The 27,739-nt window shown below is 42.5% G+C and overlaps 1 protein-coding gene across 14 annotated transcripts in view; it reads left to right on the top strand.

Moving 5' to 3' along the window:
* Positions 1–27,739, top strand: part of FOXN3 (forkhead box N3) — an 884,367-nt gene that overhangs the window by 784,129 nt on the left and 72,499 nt on the right. For 10 of the 14 annotated variants that reach the window (XM_078660028.1, XM_078660029.1, XM_078660026.1 and 7 more), the window contains one exon: positions 23,013–23,078. The exons of the other annotated variants lie outside the window; for them this stretch is intronic. In XM_078660028.1, coding sequence (XP_078516154.1) covers positions 23,013–23,078 — 66 coding nt within the window. The remainder of the gene's footprint in view (positions 1–23,012; positions 23,079–27,739) is intronic. 14 annotated transcript variants of the gene reach the window in all.

The raw sequence follows: 27,739 nt of genomic DNA, 5'->3' as shown, positions 1-27,739 counted from the left end.
TTGAATGAAGCAACAAGTCCATATTTGCCTGTGTGGTGTCCAGGCAGCAAGATAAATAACAGTATTAAAAGTCCTGCGAGTCTTCTTTTTCCATCCCCTTTTTAAAAAAAAAAACATTTAGGCCTCTGGCCAAGCACTAGCTTTGTGCAGTTTATACCTAGCACTCACCATACTGTCAGAATATGCCCCACATAAGATAACTTTATTAGATCCGATCTGCTACTAAGGCTGTTGTAAATTCCTTTGGAGTGGCCTTGTTCATTGGACTGCTGCTATTTCACATTAGCTCACATGAACTGTAAATATAAGCAAATCAGTGTGCTCTACCTATATTTGCAGCCCTGTCTCTTTCTTTGTTTCTTCTTTTATTTACTGCCGTATTCTTTTTACTTTCTCTTTCATTCTTTCCTTCTTTTTTCATACCGTTCTTCTTTCCTTATTTTTTCCTCCATTCTCTTACCTATTCTTTTATTTTTCTTTCTTTCTGCATTTTTTCTTTCCTTTCCTTTCCTTCCCTTTCTTTCTTTCCTTCACTTTCCTTTGTTATCCTTTGTTCTTTTTTCCTTCTTTTCATTTTTTGCCTTCTTTCCTCCTTCTTTCTTGCTTGCTTTCACCTTACATCAACTCTAAATATGAGCTAATGATTGTGCTCTATCTTTGCAATCCTGCCTTTCTTTCTTTCTTTCTTGATTTGTTTGTTTTTTTCTTTCTTGCCTTCTTTATCAAAGGGAAGAGGCTAGCAGCCAATGACAGAAAAATTGGCTTTATTTTAGGTCTGTGTTGGCCAAGACCTTTTGATTTTTGTAAAATTATATGTATAACATACCTATGGCAGTTTTCAGTCAGACTTCACCTATTAGTCTTTTGTTGGGTCTTTCACATTTTCTTCCCAATCACTCCAGCATGCATTAAGGAAAAATTGCAGCCATTATCTGACTTCACTATTTCAAATGGCATGCTGCTCTTTCACAAAGAACACATCAACACACAAAGTAGTTACCTTCACTGCTTGGGAATTAAAATGGTAACGTCTGCTTTTTTAAGACGAAAACACTTCTTCCTTTAGCCATTTTTTTTTTGTATTGATGAGTACCCTGCAGCATTTTAAACCATAAAGTTGTACAAAAACAATAACTGAACAAGACAGGAATTGCAGGAAGACTGGCGTCCAACATCAGACTTTTTGGCTTTGCAATCAGGGCCGGACTGGCCATAGTGGGCACCGGGCGTGACCCCCTTGGGCGGTAAAGGTGGGGAGCGGTTTTCGACTTTTGGGAGCCGTTTTTGTTGTCACTGGGGGCCAGTTTCGGCCCCTTGTACCAAACGCGCAGCAGCAGTGCCCACCCCCCTTCCGGGGCCGGTCGGACGCAATTGCCACAACTAGTTTACTATCCCTGTCCGGCATTGCTTATTTATTTTACTTCTATAAGAGTGTTACCTGTCACTTCAGTGTCTTGCAAGCAAGTAAGTGACATGGTGATACGATTTAGGATTAAAACGTTTTTAAGAACTTCAGATAAAGCCTCTTTGGCAACCGTAATTGGAAACAATTTTACACAAAACCCTCTCCAGGCATTTATTTTTGTACTTCACTTTTAAACAGTGTAACACTGACCCTAGTAGTGTCTAAATGGAAGGAAAAAATAGCAGAGAGACGACAAAAAAGAGAACAGCAAGTCATATTAAAGGTCAGGTTTCCCAATGTCACCCAAACTCACCCCTGCAAAGTACCCCAGTTCAGAAACCCAATACCCTCCGCTCTGTAAGCACCCCCAGTATCTGTTACACTGATAGAGCCACGGCAGATTTAACCCACGCCCAGGTGTAGTCCTTCTAGAAAAGCACTGGCGAGACTCCACTTGAGCAATGTGTTCCCTGATGATGCATTCTTAAACTGCAGTGGAAAACACACTGAGGCTGTAAGTCCATGTTGAATCATGTCCATTCTGACCTCCATCAGAGCCCTCTTCCTTGCTAGTGCATTAGGAACTGTAATCAGTAAAAATCAGGCACCTGGATTTTCAGTTCTAATCGCTTTTGCGTTGGCACTTGAAGATCCAGTGTTTAATGTGTAAAAGAATAAGTGCCAGGGCCCAACGTTTTATGTAATCCTGTAGTGTGCAGAATATCATGGCTATGTAGTCTTAATACCACCCAGTTTCTTTTTACACTCCTCAAAAGCCACTTCCTGCCCCTTGTGCTCAATCTTGCAGTTTCCTGCTTTCTCACTTTACCAAGTTTTCCTGACTTTTTCTTTCTCCATTGTGTGTTTTTCACTCTCTTGCTTTGGGTCAAAGTCTGATGAGGAAAAATAAGTGCTGTCCCCGACAATGAGTGCTGGTGGACCCCACCTGCATCCACCGGCTCAAATAAAGCACTGTGAAGAACCCTCCAGACCAGAGACTGCTCCACCACCATCACAATACCGCCTAATTAGGCCATTCAATCCTCTGTTCCATACCACAGGATCTTATGTAGATCATCTCTGTCATGCTCACCACCAAGTCTTGGAGCACCCCCATTATCCAGTCTCAAAGGACTACTGATGTGATCTTGACTGAACCCGAGCACCTTCACATCTGTGCCTCTTAATGCATTATCCTAAGGCATTCTCAACTATCTCACTGTTTGTCTCCAGGCACATGATGGCTACTGTGGCACATTGTTTAAAGGCAAAGATCTTTCTTTTCAGCTCCTGTTGTTAATTCCCACCCGCCTAGAGCCCAAGCTTCAAGCTTGTTTTTCACCAGCTCCACTCCCAGGACCTGCTTGTGGAGACCCTCACTCTTCCTCTGTGCCTCTGCTTTAGTGGTCCCCGTGTTCTCCACTAGAACTGATCTCTATGTCAAAATAGAGCATGGATACAACTCCTCACCTCAGGACAGGTCCGTTTCCACTGTCTTCTCCTTAGAAGCTGTGCTGCATTTATTGGAAAATATTCCCTCGCATTCCCACTCCCAGACTTGGCTGCACAGATGTCAGCCCTTATCCCTGCTGTCAATTGACCTCTAAGATTCCCCCCTGAGGTACAATGATGTGGGGATCCACACATCCACCAGCAGGGATTGGTGTGAAGGGTTTGAACTCCATAGCTCACTGGGCAACGATGACCTGAGGGCCCAGGGTGCCATCCGTTGGTGGAATTTCTTCCCAGATCTTTTTTTCCCTAGCCTCCGACTCCCTCTCACCCCGCCCGAAGGCTCAGCGTGTCTCACTGTGAACCCAACCAACTGCAGAACCAGCACCTCTCTTACTCCTGCTGGGCTACTCTCTGTGGAAGGGCTCCAATAGATGTGGCTGTCACTATCATCCTAGCTCATCTGTGACTTAGCACAACTTCGCAATCAGTGCTAGAGAGTACATGTTAGGCCACATGAAGCCTACAACCTGGATTACAGCACTTGAACTCACTTTGCTCCTCTGTACACCGACCCAAGACCTCAAAAGCTCCTGGGTGTACCCACAAGGAGGAAAAGACTCCGGCAGGAGCTCCACGATACGGTAGCCATCTAGTGACTCAGCCACACTGGTAGTGCTGTTTACACACTCAAGTACATGTTGCTACTGAAATGATTTATCCTGATTTTCCTTACCGCAGATGCCTATGTACATTTTGGTTTTTTTGCAACCCTATATCATCGAAGACACCTTTCACATAGGTCTATTTGGGAGGACTGGTTCTTTGCAAATTAATATCCTTTACCCACCATACTTTGTTTGCTTGTTGGCTCTGATAATAAGGCTCTGCAAGTTCTTTCTTTTTTTTTCACAACTGTGTCTGCAAGTTCTTTCTTGATGCTACTAGTTGCATGTAAACAAGCATAGGCAGTGTAAACACTTATGCTGCTAGAGGTAGCAAACGTAGAAGTATTAAAGATTTAGAATAAGGTGACACATTTGGATGAACAGCAAATTATCTATTACTTTTCTGAGTGGTTGCTGATTATCCTTATTGTCTTGGAAAGGGTTTTCCAGAATTTTTAGGGTTGTATTAAAAAGGAGCTTTCACTTCTGTGGATTCTCCTGAAAGGGATATCATGAGGAGCAGTGCTGTTCTCAATTCCTTCTTTGGGCCTACACTCTAAATTTAGACTGTTTAAAATTGGTCTAGTACTATGGCTTGCCAGGTGGACGACCCAAAGGACTTTGAAAGATATTCTTTCAACTACGAGTAGCCAGTGCAGGGGTTTGAGGGCAAGACTGACCCATCTCATTGGGTCAGGCTAATAACTTGTGTTGCAGAGCCATTCTTGATTTCATGGTAGTGCATTGACTGAACACTTTATAAGTGTGAAGTACAGTCCATTGGCTTAGTGAAGGCGTGATAGCACCAGGGCCCCCGTGGGGTTAACCCAAAATCTACATTCCCAAGTGTGTTGCTGAAATGCCCATTTCTCTTGGTGTCCAGAGTGAATATTCCAGCCCTCACAAGTTGTTTATCCTACCTCTTGACTCCCACACTTCCCTGTGTTTTCAAATGTATTTGCTGTAGTAATGAATAGTGCACGGTGTGCTCGTCGTTGTTTAAGCTACTTAAGAAAAGCCTGCAATATAAATTTCACACACTCAGAAAATTAAAACATGGACCCTCCCAAACCATCTGTATCATGAACAGGAACATGCAGGAAAGCACAAAGGAGGAGTTTGTAGATAATACAATAAACGAGCTAGTAAATTAGAGTGAATGGAACAATGTTCCAAAACGCATTCATGAATAGCTAATGGGAGCAACAACCCACCATAACTAGTCATTCAAGGAAAGAAGATTAGTGGCTCTATTACGGAATATGCCCTGGGGCACAGTGGGCCCGGCACACACTTTTTTGCCCAGGGACATTTGGTATTACAGAAGGGATCACAGATGCTTGCACACTCCTTCTGTAATGAAGATTGCACCAATGCTAGCTACCATGATCTCAAGGGGACATTCCCTCATTTGCATGAGGATGTGAACCCATGTAAATGAGAGAACATCTTGTCTTTTCACATGTGTCATATTACAGACATGGGTGCAGAGGCAAAGAGACCATCAGGAGGCGAACTGACATTGTGCAGCATAGAGATCATGCAAAGTACGTCCCTTGGAAAGGAGAAAGAGTGTTCCAGGGACACCCCAGGCATCTCAGTGCAGGCGGGTAAAGTCACTTGCTGTACCCACCTGCAGGAGGATCTCTGCCAACACACCCTCCTCCTGTGAAGGTCAGGGCAGTTGCCACCTGCTCAGTGAAAGGTGGACTGACCGCTTTAAACAGCCACTTTATTACTGAAGGGCTCTGCCTTCAACTAATGCAGGGTTCCCAGTGCAGACACGGGGTCAAGCTTGCACCCGAAAGTAGATTTGCTGAGGTACAGCAGCCTAAAACGTATACCCAGCACGGAGTTGGACAGTGAGCCATATCCACAATGCAGAACCGGTGTAACTGCAGAGCTCCGCTTTTGTCTGTAGAGACTTCTGTCCTGATACCCTCCTCAGTTCGGAACCAATAACTTGCTAACCCGCTCACTGCTGACTTAGACTGCTGCAATCTGTTACGGATTGGTCCAGGAAGAACAGCTAGATGATATTTGATGGCATTGTAGCCAAAACGTGAAGCGAATACTGCGGTAATGCCTGAAACACCACAGAGGACATCACATATGATGTCATCAGGCACTTCATTTATATCATTGAAGTTACCACTCTACAAAAGGTATGGTATGTAGTTAATTCTAGTGCAAATTACACATAGGGTATGCCCTAAGATCACTTCATGAGTGCTATTTCTCAGACAGGGATGTCTTCGCGCGGCACCACTCTGTTGGAGTATCCATGCGCTTTATAAGCTTTTTAATCTAATCCAATCTATGCACAGATCAAAATCTATCTACATCTATGAACAATGCGTATTGCATATTAAGCATGGCTTATGTGATGTTGATATAGTCCTATTAATTGGTGAAATAATGTAGTACATTTAATTGTTCAGGTCATCCGAGATTCCTTAGCATAAGCAGTGAATTGCTGGATGTGTTACAATTGCTTAAATAAAATAAATGGTGGCTTTCGGGGCGTAGGTCCCTGCTCAAGGGCTGGCCGAAGGGAAGACACCAGCTTCTGGGCTCCAGCCATGGCGCTTGAGATAATTTGCCACTGGTGTTCTAGGGTCCATTCTACGATGGCTCTGCAAATTTTGCCAAATACACCCTTTCCACACTTGACTCTCAGGGTAGCAAAGGTGAGCAGTAAGAGGATTCTCATGGAGGCAGTGTTTGGGGCAAGAGCTCAGAACTCGACATTCGAGTAGCATATTCAGTAATGCATTGTCCAGCTCAGTGCTTATATTAGTAAAATTAAAGTACTTTGATAACACAGAAGGACGTAATGCTGCAAAGTACAATAGTACTCAGCTGTGTGGTTGTGATTCCAACTATGATTCATCGGTAGGTGTGTTCACCCTTTGTGGCACCCGATCCCTCTTCTAAGAGCTTCTCTAGGGTCTAAGGGACTTCTTCCCAAGTGTATGCATAGATTAGACACAGGTGCAGTTCACGTGGTCTCTACTCATGCAGAGTATTTCCTAGTTGAACAGTTCCTATCCATAATGGGACGTCATAAGGACAAGCTAGTGTTCTTGCTGTCTAGCTCACTCTTTTGTGTGTAAGGCTCTGTTACTTGCTCATGGTGCTGCTTTTGTGAGGCACCAGCAGCAATTCTCCTGGCAGGTTCTTTCAGCAGTAACTCCGCTGACATGGGACTGCTAGTGATGGGGGGGCTTCACTCAGGCAGTCATAGGAGCAGCATGGTAGGACTACATGTCGTGGCGGATGCGCATTGCAGACACTTGGAGGCTCTGGGCTTGCATCACACGGGGTGCTCGTCTGGCAGGTGCGATCTCCAGGTGAATCAGACGTATGTGTCATTGGTGATGGCCCATGCCTGCCTGCAGCACACCTCTGCATATTACTCATAGAGCATGGCCTTCCATTGTACACAGAGCATGCCAGCCTATGCACAATATTACTATACATATTGGCACTCATAAATGAATGTTCTAAATGTAAGATACGCCTGTGTTATGCACCTGCGGGGTTGCAGTGACCCTCTTGACTGCCTGTCTCTTTGAGGACATCCCAGGATCAAAATACATTGCACTTCACTTGTTTCAGTAAGGTAAACAAAACAACCTATTTATATATTTATAGTTTGTATTTTGGAGATGGATTCCACAGGTGTCCTGCCAAAGACTATTCAAGATTCTGAGCTCCCAAGGAAAGCACCCAACACCGGCGTGGCGGCCAGGCTGTTGGTGTGCCGGCCGGGCCGGCCCCTCTTACCGTGAATGTTGCCTCTCTAAAGGGATTAGAAGTGGAGTACTGCTCCCAATCCTCCAACCCCCCAGGCCGCCATCGCCTGCTGCAAATGAAGGTCGCTCATTCCGAGCGGCGCTATTCCCTGCAGAAGCCTCGCAGATTGGACTGGAGACCTCAATTAATTTCCCATTCCATCAGCTCCTCTAAATACTCCTGTTTCTTTCCTATTTTAAGCTCAGGCTCGCAAAGCACTAAACACAGCAGACAGTGACCTGTTTCTTCCTGCCTTTTGCCCGATTCTGTCGCTGCCATGTTGGTGTAGAATTTCCTCATGCACTTTCCCGCCTGAAAATCTATACCGCGCACTTACTAAGCCCTGTGAGTCGGCCGTTCCCTCTCGAGGTCCCATGTCACCTGTGACCTCATTATTCTGTCAGAGTAGGGATCCATTAATGCATCGCAGCACTCAGGAGGGTGAAGGGCTTCTGCAGCCAGTGTATCATTTAATGTCTTGTTCTAGGACTGAAGGACTGTTAGCGCTCTTACAAACCTATACTTAGTCATTGAACCTGTTTCATGAGCAGATCCACACTGAGTGCTCAGTTACACTCTTCAGTCTTCAGTGCGCCCTATTCAGTAATGTTAATTGACTTATTATCTTAAATATAAGAATAAGAAATATATCGCTTTTGTCTTCAGTGTGCGCTGTTCAGTAATGTTAAATGACCGATTATCTTAAATATAAGAATAAGCAATATATCGTTTTTGCTGAGGTACAGAGACTCTACTAGAAGTCTAGTAGTCAGTTTTACATATTCTTACAGTTGGGCCATGTGCTCCCCCCAAACTGAAGAGGAAACCTAGCAGCTCTTCAGCGAGCAAAATCCTCACCATATTGGAACGGGAGCTGACAACGTTCCTCAGTCAATACAACTTCTGGAGAAGGATAAACATCTCTGGATGGCAAGAGGGCCAAGAGAAAATGGGTTGGAGGGCACGTTTTTAGGATGGTGTGAGCTTTTCTAAGACCAGATGATTTCTTAGATCAGTCCCTGTTGTTGGTTAAGTGTCCCGATATCATGAAGGAGACCACTTATGTCCCAGTCTTCAGAAGTTGGTTGTATATCCAGCTTACATCATTTTGTAGGTTGTGCTTGTTTTCGGATTTTTTTGAAGGCGTTTGTTTTCTGTGAGAAAATCTTGCACATGAGGCTTCTAGTGCTGTTTTCTGTGGGCTTAATGGAACCATCACCACTTGCTGGTGTGGGAGGGAGGGGATATATGATGGATGAATGGATTTCACTCCTGTCGCCCATGTGCTATCAACAGTTTCTGTTGTGTGTGAAGAAAGTTTGCACTGTTACCTGTCTGTATTTAAAGCTTGCATTGCCTCTGCGTGCACTACACCTGCTCTTTGGGAAAAGCTTGCACTTTCAGAAGCTTTTCTGTACATTGCTGCTGTCTTTAATGTATCTGCCCTGGCTGTGAGGTGAGCCTGCACTTGTGTTACCTTGCTGTACCAGCTCTGGAGTGTGTGAAGAAAGTGCACTGCTGCTGCCCGTTTTGCATCCGTGGAACTTGAGAAAACAGTTCTACCTAAATAGACGCCGAAAATATAGGCTCCGTTCAATGTATGTTCTGTATGTTATTCAATTCCTTGTCCCATACCCACCCCGTTCACTCACGTTGTCATTCTGCTTTTAACGTGTTATGTGGCTAGACTTTAGACCTCGCTTTCTATTCTTTTCTGGCAGATATACCAATGTTTTCTTTCAGTGCTATCTATCCTGTCATTTCCCGCACCACCTTACCCCCTTATGCCATCGAGACCTTCTTTTTCAACTTCTCATGTCAGTTCAGTACGGTGTCAGATCTTCCTCCCGCCTGTAAATAAGCAACCGTTACGCAAGCGAGTATCTTTCAGTTATGCGTGCCTCAATCTCTCTGCTTCAATCTGTTTCCAGCCTTTGCAGTGCATGTCGCAGACACCGCCTGCCGTCGAGGTTGAGATTCCCTCTAAAGTTTATTATGGGCATGGATGAGAAAACACTTTCAAGTTCTTTAAGTGCAGCTACCTTGGCTTCTCCTACCTTAAGCTGATGAAAAAAGTCAAGCCAGGGCATAGATGTCCCAAAGGGGCATATTTTCTTCCTCGTGAACGTCTGCCTCGTGCACTTCTGTTTACTTAAGTTCTTTCTTTGATTATAAGTGCAACTTTGGAATTCTTTTAAGCCCATCTCTTTTTCCGAGTGCAAACAGTGTGTTTAAAAGAGAGAAATAGACGGTGTGATCCCTGGATTCCTGTGTCCTCTGTGTAAAACCAGTCGCCACGTGCAAGGTCTCCTTCCAGCTCCTTCATTTGTTTTCACATTTTCCATATTAGAAGGTTTGAGGTGAGCGATCATGGAAAATGTGGAGTAAGCCATGCTGTTATCATTTTATGCTGCTCTTAAATAATATGCGAGTGTGGGCCGTAATCAGAGGGCGTGTCCACTCCCCTAATTGCTGCTGGGTGCATATTGACTCAGTCAGTGATACATATGTATTCCTCAGCTGACGTAACCAAACCTGTAGCATCCTCATTTTGCCAGGTCTCATGAATAACAAACTTATAATACATATATATATATATATATAGGTCTCATACCCGTCCATTATTGTGACCATATTTTTAAAAATCCGGTTATTGACTACAAACATTTCACAAGAGTGAAAAGTAAAACTTGTTTGCCACTGCTGTGACGTAACAATGTTCACCTGCCAAGCTGCCTTTAGCAGATCTGCAATAAAAAAGGATAAGCAAAGACCTTTCTTAATTTAACGTGACAAACAAATAAAGTAGTACACCCTTGTGAGGAACCATTCACGTAGTTCCAAATAGACATGTCATTCCATATTTACAAGAATTTTACTACATAGAATTACAAAATGATAGTGTATGTGTATGGAACCGATATATATATATATATATATATATATCATACAATTATAAATAGGAAGCTCTGAATAAATGGGATGTCTCATTCTGTATCAGATCTCATTCAGAATCCACAGTAAAAATATCCCTGTTTTTCGCAGTCACCCTTCTATAATTGTCTTTTTTCTGTGCTTGCAATATTGGCACACCTAAAACAACTTGCTTTTTTAAAATATTTGTATGTCTTCATTTGATTGGGATTACTATGTTTTGTCAGCGCAAGAGGCTTGTGATGTCACCTCAAAGTGCCTTCTATTTTTTGTGTGTGTATGTATATTTAGTGTGTGTGCACACATCCCATAACAGCAGTGAGATTGGGCTCTGTCCAGTCGGCACACTTTTCAGGTATGTGTCTAAAGATGGGACTCCACAGCTCTCCCATGCCTCCACCTCCTTGAGATTATTTCCCAACAGCAGGTACCAGTGTCTTACTGGCATGCTGAGCATGTACCCTTAGTTCAAGTTCCTTAATATACGCATTTTCAGTTGAATTTCCAGGTTAAGATATGATGGGAAGTTCGCCTAGTTAGGATTGAGCCTCCGCTCATTTATTCTAGTCAGGGTTTTTGAGCATCAACTTTTAAATCTGTAGCCAATCCAGGAGACTTTGTGAATGGCCTTAAATGTCGACATCTTAGCTGAGCACAGGGCAGATTGCCTACAGTATTGTAGAATATCTCACTTACTTGGGCCGTCCGTGACCCTAGTATTACATAAGCAAAAGACATCATGGCCGCCTTATGGCGGTAGGACATGGAGACCATCAGCAATGGATGGACGCTACCACATGGAACAGAAAAAGAGGTGGCAGGGTGAGAGCCCAGATTTGTGGCGCTCCTGCACCACATTTGGATTGACTGCATGCGTATAATTTGCATTTGGGCAATCAGCGAGCCAACTAAATGTGTCCCACTCTCTTTAATCATGTTATGGTCCTTGTGGGATCACAAAACCAGCAGCTGCAGGCCACATACAGACAAAAATAAGACCATCTGCAATACTTTATTGTGATAGGCTGCTGCTGGCACCAGTGGCAGTGGTGGGACTTAGAACCTTTACCAAGAAGCCTATGAAGTCCCGTCAAATTTGCGGGAAAGTGGGTCAAATCTGCCAATCTCCCCTACAGCATTTATGCCCCATAGTGATAAATCGGGCCTTATTTTACTTCCAACAGAGAGTAATAACTTGACGTAATTCCTGTGTTCCCTACCATAAGATTAGATATAGCAGTTAATTGGCCAAACTGTGAACTGTGTTTTCAGGCAGCCTGAATTTTGATCCTAGCTTACCCTGTTGAGCAAGTGGTATGATCCTAGGCAACCCCCATGAGCTTCCTGTGCATATCTTCCTCAGTTTGCCTATGATGGGTGCGCCTACCGGTAAACAGCCATAACAACGCGGGCATTATCCTGTGCTGCTATTACGGGCGCTGCTTTTACAACGCTGCTTTTACAACGCAAGTCGTTACAACGACTTGCGCTGGAGGACGCTGTTGGATAGGGAAAAGTTTAATTTTCTATTCCAACACCTTCCCTACTCTAACGTGGGCTAGAATAGAAAAGTAAACTATTCCACTATCCAGCGCTTACAGCGCAAGTCGTTGTAACGACTTGCGTTGTAAAAACAGCGTTGTAATGGCACGCGGGGTAAAAGCCTGCGTTGTAATGCCATACAACCCGCGCCTATCACCTCCTCCAGTGCTATGTACCAAAAAGATAAAACAGGCCCTTGTTTTTTTTAAATAATGGGTTTCTGCTAGGCCCTGCTGTTCTAGTGGCTCTGTGGAGCGTCGCATGGGCCCCCTCGTCGTTGAGAATGCTTGTACGTGGAGAACCTCAGGGCCACTGGTATTAGGCAAGAATACCTTTTGGCTTCTCTACATTTCTCTGCATTTCAACATGATTGCAGTACTTAAGCAGAAATAGTTCTGTGCCAGGCGACAAGACTTCACTTCTGCCCCTGGAGTCCTATTTGACCACTCAGTGTAGTCTTGGGCAGAGCATGTGATCTTCATGTGCCTCACTTCCCTTGCATTATTTGACTAAGAGGACTTGAAATGTATTTACCTGTGATATTACGTGCTGTATAAAACGAGATCTTTATGCCACAGTCATTTATTTATATATATATATATATATATATATATATATATATATATATATATATATATATATATATATATATATATATATATATCGCGCCAGACCTCCGAATATTGGATATTACGCATGCTCTCTTCTAAATAAGAAACTACTTGTAATTTTAAGGGTCAATTTGAGCAATTTAGTTTGTTCGGATTATTCCAGAAGCCGGAAGTGAGCGGCTTGAGTGGAAGAACTGGACGTGGTCTTTCAAGAGGACGCGCCGAGGAAAGCTCGCCCCCTTCCAAAACTATTTATCAAGGTCATAGATTTCATAGTTTATGATGTTCTACCCCCTGCTGGCCACGCGGAGCAGTGACTCAGCCAAGTGCAGACGCTGAAGAAACGGAAAGAGGCCCTAGTGACTGAGTGGCTGAAGACCCCGTTTTGTGTCCTTGACCAGGTCAAGAGGTTATGCTCGAGCACCATTGTGCCGCCATCATTAGCCGGTCCACTTTATGGTCCCCAGAGAAAGGGCCAGTGATTACTGGAGAGCAGAGTTTGCAGAGGGCACACTTTGGAGTGCGGGCCTAATGCATTCTCTTGCCTTTGTCAATACAAAAGCTAGATTGAAAGACTGAACAATGCCCGTAGGGAGCGAGATTTAAAACACTTTCCCAGAGACTGCAGCATCTTGTGGAGCTGAGACGCAGGCCTTATAACGAAGGTTTTTATTTTGCATCACGCGGTATCTTTTGTAATGGTATTTGTGTGTTGTACTGGAGAGAGGGAATCCATGTTCAGTGGAAAAAAATATATATATATATGTGTGTATATATATGTGTGTGTGTATATACATGTGTGTGTGTATATATATGTGTGTGTGTGTGTGTGTGTATATGTGTATATATATATATATATATATATATATATATATGAATATGTAAACTCAAAGCTTTTTTTCACCAATATCATTGGCGCTATTGACAAATCTACATGAAATGTTCTCATTTGTGCCTTTTACTCTTTAAAAAAAATCACACAAGTTCAACTTAAACATTTATTACAAGTATAGCGAAAACATTTTATAAATGGAAATAATATTGTGAAGTACCGTGATGTTAAGAAATGGAGCCGTTTCACTGGCGTATTGGAATTAAATTGCTCGTGGTAGATTTGACAGGGTGTATGTTGCGGTGCAGATAGTGTATTGATGTTAGCATGTATTGACTTCAGATTTTTGTCAGTGTTTTCTAAAGTGCAAATTTTCTATACTTCTAACAGTGGAATTTTGAATGCTACATAAGTTGGTGATCTGAGAGGAATTCTATGTGTGTTTCTGTATATCATTTGTTTAAAACCCAGGAGTTTTAATTCTGCAAGGAAGGTGTTTGTGCTGTGATCAGCAGTGGGATCTCCTCAAAGGTTTACATCCTGTAACTGCCATGGCGCGGGAATCAAATGCCTATGGGAATACCCAGTTTAAGAATGCAAGAATTTACTCGTTTGATGCATGGCGGCCAGGGACATGGACTGATATGTCCCAAGATAGTAAATGAGTACATATCCTACACAGGGACATTCATATTCTTTAATTGAAGTCATGCGATCTGAAGAGAATGTCTTGCGACCACTATTATACCTCCCTCTGCCTGTTTATGTGAGAAATTGGATCGTTATCTGGGATTAACATAAAAAGATTTTGGCTTTTCAGTCATTCGTGTATTTGAGCAATAAGGAGTGAATTAGTATAAATGATTTATTGGTATCAGCTCTTTGTGTGTTTTTACAGAGTTGGTGTTAATTATGATACCGTTAGTTTTGTGTATGGAGGAAAGGGGTAGACTTTTTGGTGAGTTCCAGCTCTGGTATTAAAGTTGGGTATTAAGGAATGTTTTGAAGGAGAAGAGACAGCTTTTTGCAGCAGAAGGCTTAGAGTGGGGTAGTGCATATGGGCAGTATTATCCCCCCTCTCACACGGCAGTCCTGAAAGCTCTTCTTTTAAGATCATAATCGCAATTTAAAAGAAAACGATTTCCAATGTATACCCCATAAGTTCAAGTTCAAAACTACAGTGGAAAAGTATAATTCGTATATGAAAGGTGGTTGTTGCATTCACATGATAGCACTCAAACGTTTCAGAGGTGTTGCCACTTAATCTGACTGGAGGGCATTGTAGGACATGGAATTTTTAAATATACATCTTATTTTTCCTGGATAATATTAGTAAGTAATCGTATTACGTTTCACAATCATTACTGATCGTCTGTTGAAATTCAGTTGACTTTTTAAAGGTTGTGCCTTCATGTTGCTTATTGATTGCATTTGGTTCCACTGTAACCAGAAGCTAGGGTATAAAAGGACTCCCACCAGCCCCCCATTGGTTCGACAATTCAATTTAATTTGTTTTTGTGCTCTTTGGTCTTCTTGGTCTACATGATGCTTCTGGTGATATTTACACTAAGTCTGATAGTCTTCAAAGATTTTACTGAAAATACAAAAACGAAAATGAATTGACTGCATGTGCCAGAATATGCTTTGGTCACATTGAAGTCCCGCCACCTAGGGGATTGAGTGCTCCCGTGTAAATGTGAGACTGTCTCCTTATTTAAACAATAAAGTCAATAGTTTTAAGTTGTTTGCCATTCATTTTAGTCTTCCAACACTTTATACAGCAGTGAAGCATGTTGTTGAACGACTCAATGATGCAGTCAATCCACATCAAGTAACGAGTGTGGAAGGTAGGACACATGGGTTTTCCATGACGTGTACTTGCTCTTCCATCTCGTGCCTTTCCCCATCCTGTTTCTTGGTTGTTCTCTCCTGTGTCTCTTCGTTTTTCGCCCCTCTTTGCAGACAGATCTGAATATTTTAAAGTTTTGCAGCACCCAAGTCATCTCTCGGTCCTTTTATAGAGGTAGCTGATCTCACCCTAACATTCCGAACGTACATGTGAGCACAGTGTGAAGTGGGAGGGTCTCTGGCCTTCTGGTGAGTCAGCCCACCCGTACTGGCAGTGCAGGGGTGACATGCAGTGCAGGGGTGAGCCAGGCTGGTAAGACATTGATGGCATAGTGCGTTTCGCTGAGTCACTCTGCTTGTGGGTGGCAGGGTAGTGGTGTCATGCTGGGGGGATCAATATGTCTGTGTCTGGCAGAATAGTGGTGACAGAAAGCACAACAATCAGGTCAGCGCACCTGTCACGCAGGGAAGGGCTGTGGGGTGAAAAGCAGTGTGAAAAAGGTGGCCCTGAAGATGTTCACACAGTGCGAGCAGTACAGAGAGGAAATGAAAGGACCCAGGGTGATTTGGGCAGCATTGCGAGGGGCTGCCATAGGGCCGTGGCCATACTTCTGGCTGCATCCGTAGACGCCCCCATCAGCGGATGCAAGTGTGGGTCCCGGCCCGCCACAGCAGCCTCTGGCTGCCCCTTGGTTTCAATGAGTCTCGGGCGGGGATTACTCCCACAGGCGCAGAGGGATAAGCCCTGAAAGCCCGTCCGGCCCCGGCAGGGGAAGCCTGCTCCACAACGCTACTGTTGCTAGGGCCGTCTGCCCCCTCCATTAGCACGCTTGAGCGGAAGAGAAAGGCCTCTCGTCTCCTCAGCATCAGGCCGCGCTCCCCGCGGCGAGGGCACAACGGCGCGCCCGGGAGAACCGCGGCTCTTCAGCTGACTGACGCGTCCGCCGGCGGAGCGCCGCGGACCCGCCTTTGTCAGACCCGCTCCTTTTGGGGACACTCGCTTTAATCTTCTCTGCTCGGCTTTTCTGGGAGGCCTTTGTGTCCCCTGACGCTTTGGCCTCCGCAGCGAGAGGTTGGTGGGAGGAGAGCGGGCCCCTTCCGAGGAGATGCTCTGGGATTAAAGAGTGCAGGGCCCCGTTTCTTTGTGTTTGAAGGGCCCGAACCTGGATGTTTTTGTTGTAAAATGACGCAATCGGAACGATTGCTGAACCTCTCCTCCAATAGAGTGCTTGTAAGAACGCCCGAAAAAGATGCAGCTGTGGTAGGAAACGTGCTGCATACGTTTACCCTTGGTCCACGTTATTTTTGTAAAAAGATTTTGTAGCCCAGAAAATAAGCTTATGTGGTTAACGCACCTGTTGCACGGGTCTGCCATGAGTGGAAATCCCACTGCACTCTGTCGGTATGTTATCCTTCCCGAAGCTGATAAAGCAAATGAGCTTGAGTTGGGTCATAGTCCAATATGTTATCAGCGACTACAAACATTTCACAACGTGTTGTGACCTGCATTGTCTCTTGTTGATCTCACCATTTGAAATGTCCGGACTGCCTTGTCATTTACTCACTCCTTCTGCCCGCCACCTGGAAAGTTCTCAGTGACTTTTTAATTTTATTATTATTATATGAGGGCAAGAACTGCTGCCCAGGCCTTGATTCCGTCCGATTCAGAATGTATTTCGCAAGTGTTCTAACCACACTATACTCAGTCAGTTCGATACATGTACGTCACAAGGAACTCAGGACGTCGCAAGAGTGTCAACTAGGACTTTCCAGCCATCTTTGCACTCCTAGGGGCAGATTTACAAGCCTGCTAAGGGATATTTACAAGCACAGGTAAAGTCACCCTGCGTGACTTAACCTGTGCTTGTAAATATCGCCCCTGTTCACGCAACACTTTGCGTGTTAGGGGCGGGACATGGGTGTTGCTGTCGGTGTTCTCACGTAACACCCATGTCCACTGATGCATTTCCAGCTTTACGAAAAATTGTAAACCTGGAAATGCGTCAGTTTGCTGCGTCAGTAGCCAAGCGAAACGAGGAGAAATGTTTTCATTTCTCCTCGTTATTTACTCTTTCAATGAGTGCCGCATTCTACAGCACACATTGAAAGAGGAAAATGCCTGCAGTGATTGCTTTTGTGCAGGAACGGGTCCCTTCCTGCACAAAAGCAATCTCCCCATGGCGCAGGCATCCTTGCACCATGGTGCAAGGGTGTCTGCGCCGGCGCATGGCAGCTGTTTCTGCGCCAGGGCAGGGGAGAGCACAGGAATGCGACATATCATTGTAGATATGTCGCTTTCCTGTGCTCTGAAAGTGCCGCAGCTGAAAGTGCCGCAGCGTGGCACAGCCAAAGGGCTTGCGGTGCTGCGCTGCTGCACTTTCTTGTAGATCTACCCCCTAGTTCCTTTGCCCTCCAGAGACAGCCAGGTGCACGTTGAAAAAAGCCCATTCCTGGCATATTATTTAAACTTTGATCTACAGCAAAGGTAGCTTGCTTCTTCCTACATTTCTGCCACAGTATAGTAGTGACCCGCAGTAAGGAAGACAGTGATAACTGGGGTTGGTCAGTGGCGTGCAAAGTTACCACTTACATTTCCCATAGGTACCTATCTTCCGAAACCACAGTAGTTGAGCGCAACAGTTTCTCCTTCTTGCTGCTAATACTGGTGTAAGCTGCAGTCTGATCGTCGTTGATACAAGATTTCTCGTGGTGTAGAAGGTTTCTGGAAATCACATTTGCTTGAACAGTTCCTTTCCCCATATAGTTGAGAAAGTAGCTCTGTGTTTTTGTCAGCGGCCAATTTGACTGTGTATATAATATTAAGATTACTTTGTTTAATCTCCTCGACTTCCATCCTTTACAGTCCAGTCCAAATCAAAGCGTCCCTAATAATTTCACGACTTTATGAAAAATGTCCCTTAAAGATTTGTCAGAATGGCATGCCTGCTCTTCTATGTTTCCACATCTGCAAACTTGGCACCTGTCACTTCAAGGCATGTGGCTGGTGAGTCACAATTCCTCAAAGCCAAGCAATACCCACATCCTTAAAGTAGGCCTCTCTCTCCCTGTTCCGAGGTATACATTTCTCTTGTGACCAACGACTTTCTCACATGATACTCCTATGAAACCACTCTCCCAATTTTTCCTGAATCTAAATCCTTGTTGGAGGTCTCAGCTAAAGTCTGAGGTTTGAAAAAGCATGGATTCGACACTGCCTTCGCACATTCGTGTGCAAGTTTCATGTTCAGGAATGAGTAATGAAATATTCCACATCTTATTTTATTGTAAACTCGAGTGCTGTCAACACCTCTGGCAAGTCCTCGATCTACATCCTGTGTTCTCCAGAGTGCCTAGAATCTGTTGATTCATTTTACTGTGTGAGCAAAAGGAAAATATCTACCCCCTAATATATATGTTTTCTTTGAATGAGAATTAAGAGTGCATACGTTGTGCAGATGAACTAGGAGTTTGTTCTTAAGTACAGACCCATGATACTGTGTTTAGGAGGGAGCTTTCTTACAGCACTGTTCCAACACTTGGTGGCTTGCATATGCATGAGGAAAAAGTAAGCATTATAGAAATTAGTATGTGCATTCCAGGTCACAGGTTAAATACTTTGGGCAGGCCAACTTCCGTTGTCAATGGAATGACTATCACTGAGTTTAACTGTAATATCTATGTTAAGTGGCTGGAGAGTACAGTTGGTGAACATGAATATGCCTCACTATGTAATTGTTTACTGCTATCATTAAAAACGAATAAATAATCTCTTGTCGACTTTCTCATACCAGCCCGATTGCTTATGTGTCTAGAAGGTTTGTTTTGGGTTTTCTTGCTTGTTTTGAATTCGAACCTGAAAAGGGTATTTTTAGGCTGATTTTTATACAGGAACCCTGATGTGTGCAGTTTTAATCTGAAGAGATGGGGGGGCTAAATGCACCGTGTTTGAATTCCTTTTCTCAATTGTTCTCATTCAAGGAGGTAATGCGTTGTTTTATAGGTGGCTTCTGGATTGCACGCACCCTCTAATCAAGCAGAGATTGGCAACAAAGAAGTGTTGCACGTTAGGAGTGTATTGCATAAAATATTGTTTTAAAAAATGTGAGCAGAGTTCTTTAAAGGTTTGTGCGCTTCGGAAGGAATTTGCCATGTTGCCCAAAATTACTTCCATGCTTTAGAAAGTCGTAGAGGCGTGTTTAATGGCGTTATCATTGCTGGGGTGTGAGAGCTGGGTACATACCAGCTTTTCAGGCTAACCACTATGTAAATGACTCCATTCAGAATCATGGTATGGTAATCATCTTTGATGACTTTCTTGAAAATCTGGCCTGGGTTCGACCCTTTCAGATGAATGTTGACCGCATGCATGTGTGTTTTTCATTAGTCCGTGATCGGTGGAGGACAGCCTGCCCCGAGGAGTGCTGTATCTGTATGTGCAGCGCATACACCATTGCTTAGTCATGAAAAATAGGATGACCCTGAGAAACTACAGTTACGGCTACAATCATAGCGGCATCTCTACTCATACACTACGCTGTCCCTAGCATTCACAGGAAGGAGGTCCTAAAATGCCAGGCACCAGGAACTGTAATCCGTTATGAGCAGATGAGGATTCAAAACCTGAGATACAGTCAGGCAAACTTCTTGGGTGCACCTGGGCATGCAAAAATAGATCCTCCAAGGATCCCAACACACTCAGGCCGCATTGATAGAGGTAACCTGTCTTTGGCCCAGTGCTGGCACAAAGAATGATGCTTGCTGAAGACTTGAGTGTGTCGGAACGCAGAGCGTGACAAGATACATGGTTTTTGTTTTCTTTTCCTGAAAACCTATCTCAGGATATCTCCACCAACATTTAGTCTTTGCCTCCCCATGCACCACAAGGTGAGGATCGTCGCAACAGCGCAGCCACGCTCCGCACCTCCGACTGGCACATCCCATCCGTTTTTATCCTAAGATCTTTGCACAAACTTGTATTGTCTATTTCAAACCCTCGATGCTACGCCATTCCCACCCCCACAAACGCGTCACAGCCAGGGCACTCACTGCACACAAGAACATACTTTACTGAATCACATAATCTATCCTTTCTGCTGTCTGACCCCCTTATTCACATTGATTACTCATCAGCGTGCTGTACACTTAGCTGTATGGGTGAGTCAGTCATTCAGACTACGAAGTGTGGAGCCCGCTTCCTGTGTCCCGCTTTGTACAGTCTGAGCCCATCAGATGGAGATTGGACCTTATCTCAGAGCACAATTCCTTCTCCTTTGTGATGATCAACGGTCTATCTTTAGGGCTTTCCATCACCCCCCATATTATTTAGTAGCTGCAGGAGTTGATAATGTGTTACTGGGACCCAGAACCACCAAATGACTCCTCTGAAAAATGAAAAGGCACTTTTTTTCCACACCAAAATGTATTCTCCGTAATAACCCAAAACAAAGTGGCATGCAGCTATTAGCTATAAATTGATTATTTTTTTCGGTCGTGGAGGGTGTAATTTAGCACGGATCCTGACAAGAGAAGAGGCTGAGATCATTAGTCATTCAGTCTCGCAGACGAACTGTCCGTAATCGGCGGAGGGTTCGTGTTTTTCTGTCTGCTTCAATTGCACACTTCATTTATTTGGACATGGCACCGGCGGCTTCTCCCGTCACGCGGCCTCGCGCGCTGTTGGCGCAGATCGCTCCAGGGCAGCTGGGATGCTTGGCTGGGGCAGATGTTCTTTTCAGTTTAGTCACCGGCCGTTCTCGGTTGTTTATCGTTGCCATGGTGACCGTGGTTTCCATGACAGCGCAGTTGCTGCCTCTGTTCGGGCAAGTGAATATAGTTATAGGATAGATAATCATTTCCCCCTTCTCCCTCACGTATCTGCCCCTAGTTAGACCTTGATTTCGAAGTAACCGCAGTTAACGGCACTTCTTTGGGGAGTATTTCTGTTCTATCACAGTTCAAAATGAAAGCAGTAATGGAAGCGGGTGCCTTCCTTAAAGTTTCTATTCATGAAATACGAAATGTACATTTTTGTGTGCCACTATTTCCAAATATTCCTTGGCATTCTTTAAAGTGCGACTAAAGACATGTACTTCATGCTGAAAGCTTCCTCTGGTACTTTATTAAAATACTTTTTATCCAGGGATTAGAATAACCAGCCAAACATAACTGGACACATTTCCATAAATGATTTACAGGCCAGCCTGCTGAAGTGCCGTCGAGTTGATTAATTGAATAGCTTTATAGCAGTAATCAAGGTTAGTTTGATGTGGCTTGCTCATATTAAAAAGTGCACGAAAAGAGATCAGGCAATTGTAGAGATCTGAAAAACTATGTTTATATTTGAGGTAGCAGTAGATTATACTAAAATATCCCAGTTTTTGGAAAAAAAGGCCACAACCATGTAATTGAGAAACTGCCAAAATAAGAAGCATTTAGACTGAATTACATGACGAAGTGCTATAAAAACGCATATGGTTAGGGTATGAATAAGATGTTCTCTCGTGATTTTATGTGATGGTTAGTAATACTCCTAATGAAAATGACAGAAAAGAGTGTCTGTCTAGCATCTGTGTGTAGTGTATGTGTGATCGTGTTGCTGAACTCACTTGACCTTTCATGCCTATGTCCTGAATGCAAAATAAGTCCCAAGATGAACTCCTGCATTGGGGGCAGTATTCCCCTAGGATTGGTGTACACTGGGTAACCACAACTAATTAAATTTCTATACAGTAGTGTAGGTTTTAACAGTTACTTTGAATTAGATCTGTTAGTTGTAAACATATTGTTCAACGATCTTCCGATCATTTGAAAAAAAGCTTGGGGATGAAAAAAGAAAAGTCAAGGAGCTGACACACAGATATAATTGAGTGTCACCAACTTAAACATGTGTTTGGATACAGACTGACTGTGTAGGACCATTAGCATAATACTGGGGTATGTGTAAAATCACATGAGTAAGGGCACCACTTAATTTTGCCTAAAGGATTGATGGAATTGCTAGCATCGTCTTACATTCAGCGGCCTACTGAGGATGCTGAAGGAATATGATTGGATCCACCAAATCAGACACATCTGATAAATATTCATAAAATCCACAAATTAAGATATCCATCATTGGCCTTGTTCAAAGTATCATCTCCTATGCCCAAAAGAGCCCATCCAGTCGCATAGGCATCATTTCCTGATAGCAGCAAGCTCAGGAGAGAGTATACTAAGCACATACCATTTAGCTGTGCTCTATTACTTCAAGTTACGAGACATTAACTCTTGCTTAATATTGTATTGCTGACCAGCCTGGCCTTTCATCAGTTACATATCTTCCAAGCTATTGAGCGGTTTGACCTTCTTTAAAACCACAAAAAGTTTTCTTTGCACTGGCACACAGTAAATCAAAATACAGGCCTTATCCCTCAAACGTAAAACCCTTGGTCAAGCGTGGGATAAGGGGAATAGTCTAATTACAATGCCACCTTCCATAGTTAAGGACATTAGAGAGATGATTTTCAGACTTTATTAGGAGGTGTGATTCTTAGTTTAAGACAATCTTGTTAAGCAAATCAAAGATTATTTGAAAAATTACTTTGAGTTTTTTTCACCAGATTTTCAAGTTAAATGCTTTATATGTTTTGTTAGATTGCTTATAAAATGCATTCAAATTTCTTGACATCATGTCTTCCATTTTCAGTCTGCATTATTGCAGATATCGGGAAAGTTCTGTTACATGGCGGTGGGAACCAAACTAATGAATTCATTTTACTTGGTAACTATTGGGCAAAATTGTAAACAAAAGCACCATTTGGCCTTCAAACATTGGTTGTCTACTTATTTTTAGCTTCTTAACATCAGCACTTTAGTTATATCTATAGCAAAGAAAAAAACAAATTAGTCTGATTAATAATGTATCTATTGGTTGATTTTTCCAGATCCCGACATTGATGCTGCCAGTGCCATGATGCTTTTGAATACTCCCCCTGAGTTACAAGCAGGTTGTGAGTAGCTATTTCTATAAAGTATGGTAGACTTTTACATTTAAGACTTATTCATACACAGATATGGTACAAGAAGAGAACAACATGGAGGAATATGTATTCCTTTGAGAACAGTGCCCAGTGAGTCCACTACATGTACTTTAGGGAATAAAACAAAATATTGTTCATTTTAATTAAAAATAAATCACAATGTGCTCTTTAATTGACTATTGCAAATGTTTTTAATCATCAAATTAAAATTTCGCAAAACCTAGATCGACCTTCTGATTTGTCATTTACACTTCCAGATGTTCTCAGTAAGAGCAGTATTAAAAAAAAATCGAAATATAAACTAGAGTTGTAAATTTGTTTAATTTAAAATGTTTAAACTATAATTTAGATGCCTAACCATTAGCACTAACAGTTGTATCCTTTGAACTTTTTGTTTGTTAGATGTCTCAACATACAGGCAATTCTGAAGGACATTAAAGCCGATGTGAAGGAGTTTTCTGTTGTGTTCACACGCAGATTGTAAATCATTTAAGTGGCTGGTGGGAAAATCATTCTGTGGCTTTACTGATAATCCTTGAACTTTTAATTACTTTTGGTTTTAGTCTTTTAGTGTCCAACGAAACAATTGGTGTCAGAAATGTTACAGTAATAAAAAAAAGTTACAGAAGTCGAGATTTATCCCCAATCTAGATGTGCTAAATTATCTCAATATGTCTGCACCCTGAAGGACTATTGCAGGGGCCGGAGAGGAGAGCTATTACATATTTATTTATTATTTTAATGAGAATGGTATATATCATTTACTAGGAAATGAAGTTCACAACCACGTTATTGAGAAAGGGGCAAAGCTTCAAGTTTAAAACCTGAATTTGGAACTTAAATTGGAAAGACAGGATCAAAATGTGCAATTGGAAAGATACTTCTTTTTGCATTATTGTCAGAGGCAGTGTTTATAATAGATATGAATTAAGCCAATGCTTTGACATTAATACTGCTCTTACTGATAAACAGTTGTGCAGAAGCACAAGGAGGCTGCAGGTGTCTTTGCCTATTAACCTTGCATTGTTTTAAGATGGTATAGTAGTTCTTTAATTTAAGTCCATTTTCTAAAATTAAAATGTGTTACTTAAAAAAACCTGATTTGGCATAAATCAAACATAATAATTGTTAGTTTGATAGATTTGCACTAAAGATCTCACCTTACACGACAGTTTCATCATCTAAAATCTGCAGGAATAGCCGTGGCCGGTACTGTACTCCCTGTAATCTTACACGAGTCGTCCTCCTTTTCGCAACCACTCACTTCGAGATGAGAACAAATAACCCAAGGAAATGACATGCAAACTATGCTGAGACTCATTTGTAAGTAAAGTGTTAGGGTTGCACCTACCCCACCATCTTCACCTCCCCAGTATGTGGTTAAAGTTGTGCATCCCGCTGACTGAGTGATCGTAGGCATTCTGTAGAGCACATGGAAAAACGAGGAGGAATGCATAAGATTGATTTGTAGTAGGTAATTCAGTCTGAACCAATGCACTTAAGAATAAATAAACTGAAATGTCCTTCATTTCTGTTTCATTATGAGAGATCTACCCTATGCCGCACAACCAACATGCCTTTATTCCTTACCACAGCCCACCACTTCATTGTGTTTTTTTCTTTCTTTGTTGCAGTGAGCATGTTCTAATCATCTTGTGCTACCTGTGCTGCGTTTTCTTTCCCTCGCCTTACCCATAGAAAACAGCCCTATGTGCACCTGTTGCTTCATATTTGTAAGGCCTCCTCCCTTTCCTCTTCTGTCCACAGCATCCTCCTAGCTATGCGTATCTGTGTGTCTCTGCAGTAGGCCATCTCCTACTTTTCATTGGTGCTCCTAGTGCATGTTGTTTCCTGCCTTGCATTTAGGAGTGTGGTGAGTAAATATAATAGACACTGTGAAAGTCCTTCCTACCTCTGTCTCTCGTGCGCTATAGTCCGGGGTCTTTAAATAGTGTTAATTATACATTTTAGCTGTGTTAAATGATATTTTACTCTGTTAATACTCACTTTACAAGTAAGGGATAACTAGCTTGTGCAGCGAGACCCAGAGTTGCTGTCTCATTGATTGGTTTATGTGCAACAAGGGTGTATCAGGACCATATGAAGGTTCATAGGAGATATTGTTGGTTAGTAAAAGAGGTTATTACAGACTTGTTCTAAACACTGAAGAACTTTTGAGATGTCTCTTGTTTGCAGTATAATCCAGCATTGCAGACATATGCAAATAAAACCCAGATTTACCCGTGTTTCTTGCAATGTCTTTAAGGTCCTTTCCTGTTTTTCATCCCAGTAGGATACAACTCCTATCTGGAATAAGGGAAATAAGTTGGTTTTCAACATCCTAAACTGTAGCAGCTTTCAGCACTGTCATCTCGACAGGTCTTCTAAAGAATTTGATCCCTTATACCCGATGCCACTATATAAGGTAGGGGCATCTCCAATACCTATATAAACAAGCAAAGGAGGGCAGTAAGGATATAAAGGTTGCACTACCCCCAATATACACACACGAGTCAAAGCAAAACCTTATTTGCCAAAGTTGCCCACCTCTTAGGTCCACTGCCAGAGGACCTCAATTTTACAAGAAAAGAAAGAACAGAGAGGCAACAAATAATCAAGTACGGTACATCAAGAGAATTTTTTCAAGAAAAATGTTCATAAACGTTCACAAAAGAGTAGTGGTCCTCCATTGATGTTCTTCAGATATTTTTATTTGAATTCTTCATAGAGTATCTTGAGATCAATACAGCCAACGCGTTTCGCCCAGATCGGGCTTCCTCAGGGCAAATTATTTATAGACGCCGAAAGCACGAAGGTAAGGCACTCTATGGAAGCTGCCAGTAGGTCTCTGTTTCAGAGTTTGAAACTGTCTGCAAATTATGGCATCCAAGAGCTACCTAATCTCACTATGAACAGCAGTGTACGCTGAGCAAATATGTGGGCCTTTCGCGGAAGTGGAGCTTCAAAGAAGAAGGTCTTTAGTAGGTATAGTTGTTCCGACTTTATAAGAGATTTCAGTGAACTACCGCCGGCGAACACTATGATATGTGTCCCTGGATTTAAGAATTACGATGAGTATGCTGCTCCTACATCCGTCACCCTGTCCCGTTTCTCGTCGGCGTACGTGTCGAAGAAAACCGCGCGAGGTTGCATTTTTGCGTTTTCCTTTATTCTGTATTGAAGCAAGTCATCTTGCTAGATATCCAAACTCAAGTTCAGCTCTGCTTTAATTCTAGTCATAACTATTATAATTCTTTTTATGGAGTAACTTCGAAGGTCCTTCACTGCCAGCTCCTGATGTGTTGAAATGTGATACTCTGACTTATCTTTTGTCTTTTCAAATGACACATCATTCTCACAAGACAGTTACATTTGCTAATAAGCATAGGAGGATAGTTTTAAAGTAGTAGTCTTGCGTTTGTGTATCTACAGGTTGATAAGTCTTTACCTCACTTGGCTAACAATAACATAATAAAGAAGAGATAAATAAAAATAAGAAAGCAAGATAAATACATTAAGCAAGTGAGAGAGGTGGCTAGATACCCAAAGGCAGACATAGTTCTAGAACAAGAAGTACATATCAAGAGAAATATTGATCAAAACATAGTAAACTAGAAAATAATGTAGATATATAGAATGACCTACAGAAGACCGGTAGGTAGTGGAGGTTTATAAACAATAAAAAGTGTTATCACAGGTATGTGAACTGTGCCGGATCACTAATGAGAACATAGTGACCTAGGGGAACACATCTCGAATACAACACTCTGGGGCCATTGTTGAGCATGATGGAGAGTCACGGACTAATTTCTTCAATAGTCAGTTTACTTGCACTTAGTTTCAATGTTATGTTTAAATCCAATTATTATTAATGCAAAATGTCTGCGTTGCATCTCCCTAAAGTGAATATTAGGCATCCTTGTGGGCTTAAAAACCCACAATCCTCCGAAATCCAAATTATTTAAAAAGCTCTGTAGGGAGTACGCATACCACCTATCCACTGAATGCTTAGGGCTGGTTATTCAAGATCTAACTTGGACAAAATATAGAACACATTCACCACACATTCCTTATCCTGACTCTGCAGTGAATACCACATATTTAACAGATACAGCAGAGGCTAGATATTTGGTTTCTGCAGCACGTCTCATATCATCGGAGTTTCCACTTGATTCCAGATGTCTGACGAATAGACAATGTCCTTAGTATCTGCAATGTATGACACTAGAGAATGTCCTTCGTATCTGCAATTTATGAGACATGTTTGGAGACCACAACATACGTTTTATGGTTTTTGTAGTGAAGGCTATATCCTTGGCCACTGTATCATATACTGTATCTGTGTATTTATAGTGTATGCCTTAGTTAGTGCTATCAACATAGTCCAGGTGCTTGGTTTTTGCAGTATATTCTATATCTACTCTGTGTACAGTTTTTATTATAGGTTAGAGTCTGAAGCATATGCCATACATTTTTCTTTTTGTACAGTCAGATGTTTATATAGGGTGTCTGGAACACGCTCTGTAGGCTTGATATTTGCATTGAATGCTGTACATCTAGTATCGGTAGCACACTCTTTCTGTGCTTCTACTAATGTGTGATGTTTGTCCCCTTATGAATATTTGTCATTT

Source organism: Lissotriton helveticus, chromosome 9 (genome assembly GCF_964261635.1).
Source record: "Lissotriton helveticus chromosome 9, aLisHel1.1, whole genome shotgun sequence".
Taxonomy (NCBI): Eukaryota; Metazoa; Chordata; class Amphibia; order Caudata; family Salamandridae; genus Lissotriton; species Lissotriton helveticus.
This window is presented reverse-complemented; position numbering and strand designations above follow the sequence as displayed.